This window comes from Crocuta crocuta, unplaced genomic scaffold, assembly GCF_008692635.1.
Source record: "Crocuta crocuta isolate KB4526 unplaced genomic scaffold, BGI_CrCroc_1.0 scaffold89, whole genome shotgun sequence".
Classification (NCBI taxonomy): domain Eukaryota; kingdom Metazoa; phylum Chordata; class Mammalia; order Carnivora; family Hyaenidae; genus Crocuta; species Crocuta crocuta.
Genome location: NW_027551559.1, coordinates 3,694,972 through 3,702,832, shown reverse-complemented (window position 1 = coordinate 3,702,832; position 7,861 = coordinate 3,694,972). Strand labels below are relative to the sequence as shown.

The following is a 7,861-nucleotide window of genomic DNA, read 5'->3' as shown; positions in this document are numbered from 1 at the left end:
CCGCCCCGAGGCTCACGCTCTACCTCCGCCCCCTCCACGCAGCACACCTTGATTCTTCGCAGCCTGGTACCGGCCTGCGGAGAGCGATGCCGCTTCCCGACACCATGTTCTGCGCGCAGCAGATCCACATTCCCCCGGAACTGCCGGACATCCTGAAGCAGTTCACCAAGGCTGCGATCCGCACCCAGCCCGCCGACGTGCTGCAGTGGTCCGCGGGGTAAGCGCCTGGGGGAGCCGGCCGCCCCGCGTGGTGCGCCGCCCGGACACCCGTCCCGGCTCCCTTTCCTGCAAAGCAATGGCAGCTCCCTCGCGAGAGAGTGGTACTTACTCAGACTAACACTTACAGAGCAGTTGCATCGGGTGAAAAGTTTCTGCATTGTGTTCTCTGATCAAACCACTGCAGACCCTCCCTGTATGTTCTTTGTAAAACGATTTTTACAGGAAGGAATCTTACAGCCAAGCTCCTCGCCCGAGGGAATCCTCCCCGGGTTAGGCACCTGGGTCAGTTTATTAGAACGCAAACGACCCAGGTCATATCGGGGTAATTTCCCCAAGGCTGCTGTGAGGGTTAAACTTTGCCCAGCCTGCTGCAGAGAAGGCGGGCGTTCCTTGCAGCAAACATGCTATTTCCCGGAAGACATTCATAAGTTTAAAGTTACAAAGCCAATAGACCTTAAAACCATTCAAATAAACGCATTTGGTTTTGAAAGGAAAGTTCCTTGCCCCTTTTCAGAAAACAGGCTTAGAAACTCAATTTTGTGATCACAAGAACCGGTAGAAATATAAATGTTTTAGTAACCGGCATGTCCCGTTTCCCTCGCTTGTAAAACCAAGGTGAACACTAGTTCCCTCTGGCTGCCCTAACGAGTCACCACAGAAGTGGATCGATCCGAACAACAGGCATGTATTCTGCTGTGGAGGCTGACAGTCCAAAATCAGTTTCGCGGGGCTGTAGTCAGGCTGTCGGGGCTTTTCTCCCGGGGCTCTCGGGAGAGTCCAGTCCCTTGCCTTGCCTTTTCCAGAGTCTGGAGCCGCATTCCCTGTGTTCGGTGGCTCGTGGTCCCTTCACCCTTAAAGCCAGGAGTGTAGCGTCTCCAGGACTCTCCCTCTGCCTCCCTCTTCCAAGCACACCAGTGATTACATTCAGGGCCCCTCAAGAAAGTTCAGGAACACAGTTCTCCCATCTCCGAATCCTCACCTCTACAAAGTCCCTGTTACCGTGTGAAATGAGACCCACAGTTTCCAGCATTAGGACCTGGATATCTCTGAGGCTCTTCTGGAACCTACCACACAAGGCTGCTTATTAACCCAGTGTTTTGCCTTGTGACAGACACTTCTGTTAGTTGCTTCTCAAAGAGTCTCCCTGGGTTCTTGCCAAAAAAATTATGGCCTCTGGTTTTAACCGTTAGGAAAGCATCAACGAAAGAAAGGACGCGTAAGAGTGTATCTGTACTTGACAGAACACTCCCAAGATTGAGTCACTTTTTTCTCGGAACATTAAATTATTTTTGTTTAAGCTTCACTTTAACTTAAGTGGCTTAACCGAGAACTTTCTGGATGTGCCATGCAACCATTTTCCCTCAGGAATAATTTTGGAAGGGGCGCGTGGGTGGCTCGGTCGTTTGGGCGTCTGACTTCGGCTCAGGTCATGATCTCATGGTCTGAGTTCGAGCCCCACGTCGGGCTCAGTGCTGACAGCTCAGAGCCTGGAGCCTGTTTCAGATTCTGTGTCTCCCCCTTTCTCTTCCTCTTCCCTGCTCATGCTCTGTCTCTGTCTCTCAATAATAAATAAATGTTAAAAAAAACAACAACCAATTTTGGAGTTTAGGAGTAAAAAAAGCAAGCATTCACTAGGGAGTGTGTGTGTGAAATGGGCTCAGTCAGGTCCCACATAGTCTGTGAGGGACAGATGTTGTCAGAAGAGGGCAAATTGGTCATTGAAGTTATGACAAGGTAAGGGTGGCCTGGGTGGCTCAGTCAGTTAAGCATCCAACTCTTTAAAAAAAAATTTTGGGGTGCCTGGGTGGCTGAGTCGGTTGAGCGTCCGACTTTCGCTTAGGTCATGATCTCGCGGTTCGTGGGTTCGAGCCCCGCGTCGGGCTCTGTGCTGACTGCCAGCTCAGAGCCTGGAGCCTGTTTCAGAGTCTGTCACTCCCTCTCTCTCTGACCCTCCCCTGCTCACGCTCTTTCTCTCTCCTCGAAATAAATAAAACATTAAAAAAAATTAAAAAAAAAATTAATGTTTATTTTTGAGAGAGAGAGACAGAGTGCAAGTGGGGGAGGGTCAGAGAGAGAGGGAGACACAGAATCCCCGGCAGGCTCCAGGCTCTGAGCTGTCAGCACAGAGAGCCACGCAGGCCTTGAACTCGCAAACCTCGAGATGATGACCTGAGCAGAAGTTGGTCGCTCAACCGACTGAGCCACCCAGGCGCCCCAAGCAACCAACTCTCAATTTCGCCTCGGGTCTCGATCTCACAGTTTGTGAGATTGGGCCCCTCAGTGGCCTCTGGTACTGACAGTGCAGAGCCTGCTTGGGATTGTCTCTCTCTCTCTCCCTCTCTCTGCCCCTCCCCTGCTTGCACATACTCTCTCTCAAAATATTTAAATAAATGAACAAACAAAAAAACTTAGAAAAAAAGGCAAGCCAGGGGTATTCCAGGAAGAGGAATGGCATCTATGCAAAGGGACGCCCATGAAGGTAACTGCGGGAGACTTCAGGAGGCCTTCAGGTTGAGGCTCTTTACAGATGAGGCCTCAGGTGGCAGAGGCGACTCGGCCTGCCCCGCACCCTGCCTGTGTGCTCTGATGCAGCAGCTGGTTGGCTGTACATTATTATGTCACCTGCGCGTGTGCAGTGTGACCGGGGCAAGACTTGGTCCAGGGCGGAAGGCCACTTTCCGCGACGCGCGCCTCCAGGGAATTCACACATCGGGGCTCTCCCCAAACACGGGCTTTCTCAGCCTTGGCACTGTTGATGCTTTGGACAGGACAGTTGCTTGGGGTGGGGGTTGGGGGTGTCTGGGCACAGCAGGACCCATAGGACCCCCTCCTGTGACAGCCTAAAATGNCGGCGAGGGAACCGTTGAGGACCACGGCTTTAGAGGCCGTGGGGAGCCGGGGGATTGATTTGATCGGTGATGACGAATAAAGCCCCCAAAATAGGTGAAAACCCTAATTAGGAGCAATATGACAAAGCTAAGCACCCACGCCTCCCCCGTCACCTTAGATCTTCCTGTCCGCCTTTGTCTCTTCCTGCTGCCCTCGTGTTAGGTCACGAAATATGGGTGCAGAGAGGAAAAGGCGGTGAGGTTGAAAATTTCTTGTAGCCTCTCAAATATCTAGCTACAGCGTCTTTGTTGCATAATCAGAGATGTTTCTAGTTATTCATATCTTTTTTTTTTTTGAGAGAGAGAGAGCTGGGGAGGGGCAGAGAGAGAATCCCAAGGAGGCTCCGAACTGCCAGCACAGAGCCCACTGTGGGTCTCGGACTCCTGAAACGCGAGATCATGACCTGAGCTGAAATCAAGAGTCGGACGCTTAACCGATGGAGCCACACAGGCCCCTCGTTATTCATATCTTTTCAATTATGACCTGAAGGCCTGGTGGATGATTTACGATTCATTTTACTGTGTAGTTTCTTTTAGTCATGTTGGCCATCAGAGCGGCAGTGACCCGGCCACAGTGGCTGGCCACCTCCGGCTCGCCTGGCGCCTTCCCCCCATCCCCCTCCACCCCGGACCGAAGCCGAGTGTGTGCCCCCCTCCTGACCTGCTGCCCTGAACCGGTTCCATACCCTCACTTGTCCCACTAGACGTGGTATTCGCGCCAGTATAAGCACCAATATTCACATCCCAGAAAGGAACAATTAAATGGGAAAAAATACTAAAACAATTACCAGGTTGTTATTAATTACTAAATTAATGAAATTGATTGCTATTGCTTAATTGTTAAATTTAGTAAAGCAGTTTACTAAAAAATTACTTTAAAAAGGGTACCGGGCAGGACCCATGAAGGGTGAGGGGGGTGTGACTTGGAGGACCGGAGGGTTGGTCCCCAGTCAGGCAGACGGGTGACTTCCCTGATCCGGGACCGTGTCGTGTTGAACCGAGATGGCTGAAGTCAGGCCCCTTGGAAAGCGGCCAGGACAAGCAAAGGGAAGACCAGACGCCAGCTGTCCGAGTGGAAGGACTGGCCTGTGACATTGCCCTTGGGTCACCGTTGTCCCAAAGCTCCCGCCTCCTTTGGCAGCATTCCAGGACCCCTCACAGCGCTTGCTTGATGAGAACACGTGTGTCGGCAGCCCCCGCCCCTCACCGCCGTGGCCTGATGGCCAGGGGCACATTCAGCCCGTTGCAGCCTGAGCTCAGTCCCCCTAGGGGCCCTGCAACAGGGATTGCCATTATCGGTTTTACAGACCGAGAAACTGAGGCACGCAGAGAGGCTTAAGTTGTAGAGCTGGGTAGAGGAGTCAAGACCCCCGGAGGAGGATCCCAGGCCCTGGGGGTCATTTAAGAAACCTCACTGATTACAGTGCTTTCTGTGTATCTGATGGGATGTCTGTCGCCATTAGGTACTTTTCAGCTTTGTCAAGAGGAGATCCACTTCCGGTCAAGGACAGAATTGAAATGCCCGTGGCCACTCAGAAAACAGACACAGGCCTGACTCAAGGACTCCTGAAAGTTTTGCACAAGCAGGTATGAGAGGGGTCCCTTATCCGTCAGCCCCACGAGGTGAAGCGTGGCCAGCTGCGGTAACGAGCCACGTCACCTCCTCGAGGCCTCCGTTCCCGGTGCAGACCTGCGAGGTGTTTTCAGAGGAGGAATCTTGTACTCGGTGGTCTTTCTCTAGGTTAAGGACCCCCCACGTGGCTGTTTGCGATTAGATTGTCAGAAAGGGAAATATAATTTTCTTCTAAATCTTGTATTAAAACACAAGATGTCCCTGGACTAAAAGTCTGAAAATTCAACTCCAAGCATGGGGGCTGCAAGTCTCTTCTTGAAATATGTTTGTACACATTTTGTATGTGCTAAAGAAATACTTTGCCGCTGCGTTAATCTGAACGGCAGATTAGTGTCCGGTGTCCAGTCATCCAGAGAAGCCTGGGCGTGGGCGAGGCCCTTCCTGGCACCTTCCTGCCCAAGAGCCAGGGCTCTCCTGACCCACCACACGGCTTTCAGAGAAACGAGTTACTGGGGAGTGTGTTACCCAGCCAGGCTTGGCAATCGTGATGATTGGGCTGTGATGCTAAAAATGACATTGGTGGTATGACCTTGGCCTTTTTTTTTTTTTGATGTTTTTATTTCTGAGAGAGAGAGAGAGAGAGAGAGAGAGAGAGACAGCATGAGCAGGGGAGGGTCAGAGAGAGAGACACACACAGGCTCCAGGCTCTGAGCTGTCAGCACAGAGGCCGACACAGGGCTCGAACCCACGAACTGCGAGATCATGACCTGAGCCGAAGTCGGACACTTAACCGAGTGAGCCACCCAGGTCCCCCTGATCTTGATCTTTAAAGGGATTTGTCCCCCTTATACATTTGGGACTTACCATGCTTCTGGGCAGGATTCTGAAAATATGATTATTCCATGGCTTTCTCTATCTTGAGGGAAACATGAATAACCATCGACAGGGGTAGCTTGGGAGAAGACAACGCTAAAAATTGCTCAGAGCACGTCGCATAGAAGGCGATTAGCAGATCGCAGTAGTTCCCCATCCTCACAGATTGTTTAAAATAGTGGAAGGAGGGGCGCCTGGGTGGCTCAGTCGGTTGAGCATCTGACTTCGGCTCAGGTCATGATCTCACAGTTCGTGGGTTCGAGCCCCACATCGGGTTCTGTGCTGACGGCTCAGAGCCTGGAGCCTGCTTCCGATTCTGTGTCTCCCTCTCTCTCTGACCCTCCCCTGCTCATGCGGTCCCTCTCTTTCAGAAATAAATAAAAAACATTAAAATTAAAAAAAATAGTGGAAGGAATGAGTTTGTTTTCAATTTTCAAATTTCTTCCATTTAACCACTGACACACGGAGCGGGTTGGATTTGAAATGTTTTTATTTTATTTATGGAGGTTTGTTTTCTGTTGTGAAGCACTTCACACGGACCGCAGAGCGTCACCTACCTGGCGTGCGTACGCCCGTTGTCCGAAGTCACAACGTTAGGCCATGTTTGCCTCACAGCCCTTTTTCCTTTCGAGAAGTACAACGTGCTGATATCCGCCCGCTGTCCCGGGGCGCACTGTGTTGTGAAGTCAGAGCGTGTCATTGCCCAGCGTGCAATGGGGACGTGTCTAAGCGGTCATAAACATTATATTTCACAGGCTTTTAAAACCTAAAGAAGACTCGTAGACATGAAAACTTACACATTTTGTCACCCCGTGGTTTCCGTGCAGTGCGGCCACCAGCAGTATGTGGAGTTAGCAGATCTGGAGCAGAAATGGAAAAATCTGTGCCTGCCCGTAGAAAACTTCAGAACTCTGCTGCAGTTGGATCCTTGTGAAAACAAAATCGAGTGGATAAAATTTCTAGCGCTTGGATGTAGCATGCTTGGTGGGGTACGTACCTACAAGTAGCGTGTTAATAATTCTGGGTAATCGCGGGCCTGGCTTGAAAATAACGTAGGGGTTTCAGGAACTGAAGGAAACACTTTCGTTACTTTAGTCACTTCGTCTAAGAGAAGCAGGTTTTTTTCTCAAAGACTGTTGTGGTTTTTTTAATGTTTGTTGATTTATTTAGAGAGAGAGAGAGAGAGAGAGTGAATGAGGGACAGAGAAGGGGAGAAAATCCCAAGCAGGCTCCACGCCGTCAGTGCAGAGCCCGACACGGGGCTCAAACTCACGTACCTTGAGATCATAACCTGAGCCGAAATCAGACGCTTAACTGACTGAGCCACCCAGGCGCCCCTGACCATCTTATTTTTAGGTTTGCAGTTATTTTAAGCATTTTTAAAAATGCTTATTTATTTTGAGAGAGAGAAAGAAAGCATGAGTAGAGGAAGGACAGAAAGAGAGGGAGAGAGAATCCCAGGCAGGCTCCATGCCGTCAGCGCAGAGCCCCATGTGGGACTCAATCTCAGAAACCATGAGGTCATGACCCTGAGCTGACACCAAGAGTCAGACGCTCAACTGACCATTATTTAAGCTAATTAAATAAATTAATTTAAATTAATGTAAATAAAATAATTACAGTTATTTTAATTTGCAGAATTTAAATACTTAAAAATTCAATTTTAAAGTTGTTAACAGGAGATAAAATATATAGATCCTATTAAAAGGCATTTGGGTTTTAGAAGAGAATGCATCGATGACTTTTTATTAAACTACACACCGTTTGGTAAACAGATACTATGGTTTCCTCATCGGTGGGAAGAGGCGTAAAGTTATTTTATGTTTGAGTTAAAATATATGGTTAGTAGGTGACAGATACAGTGCAGTTTTGCTTATGTTTAAGTACGACCCTCGGGAACGAAGACCCAGACGACCCTCCGACTCCCCAGGTAGGGGCGTCTCTGACCCGAGGGGGGCTGGGAGAGGAGGTACAGGACTTGTTTGGGAGTCTGGAAGCCGGCTCTTCAGCTCCATGTTTAGGTCTGTGTGAGACACCGGGGTCCAGGGAGGGGAGAGTTACACTGTCCACTTGCGAAGAAGCGGTTTTTAGGAGGCGAGGTGGACCCCTCACTGCCGAGAGGGGCACGTGTCTGCACCGCAGGGTGTAACTGGGTGGTTCACAGTCCCTGCTTCACAGTCCCCGCTTCACGCCGCACACTCATCTCCGGTTGTAATTTTAGAGAATCGCTGTGTGTAAGAAACTCCTACAAGCCGCACATGATCACTGACACCGACAATGCGCTGCTGCTGATGGCCGGTGCTCTCTT

The 7,861-nt window shown here is 50.2% G+C and overlaps 1 protein-coding gene across 1 annotated transcript in view; it reads left to right on the top strand.

The window, feature by feature from the left end:
* The first annotated feature begins 13 nt into the window (after nt 1-13).
* Nucleotides 14-7,861, top strand: part of ROPN1L (rhophilin associated tail protein 1 like) — a 17,033-nt gene continuing 9,185 nt past the window's right edge. Inside the window, exons 1-3 of the mRNA XM_077749438.1 lie at nt 14-217; nt 4,571-4,694; nt 6,381-6,542. Coding sequence (XP_077605564.1) covers nt 87-217; nt 4,571-4,694; nt 6,381-6,542 — 417 coding nt within the window. The 5' untranslated portion in view covers nt 14-86. The remainder of the gene's footprint in view (nt 218-4,570; nt 4,695-6,380; nt 6,543-7,861) is intronic.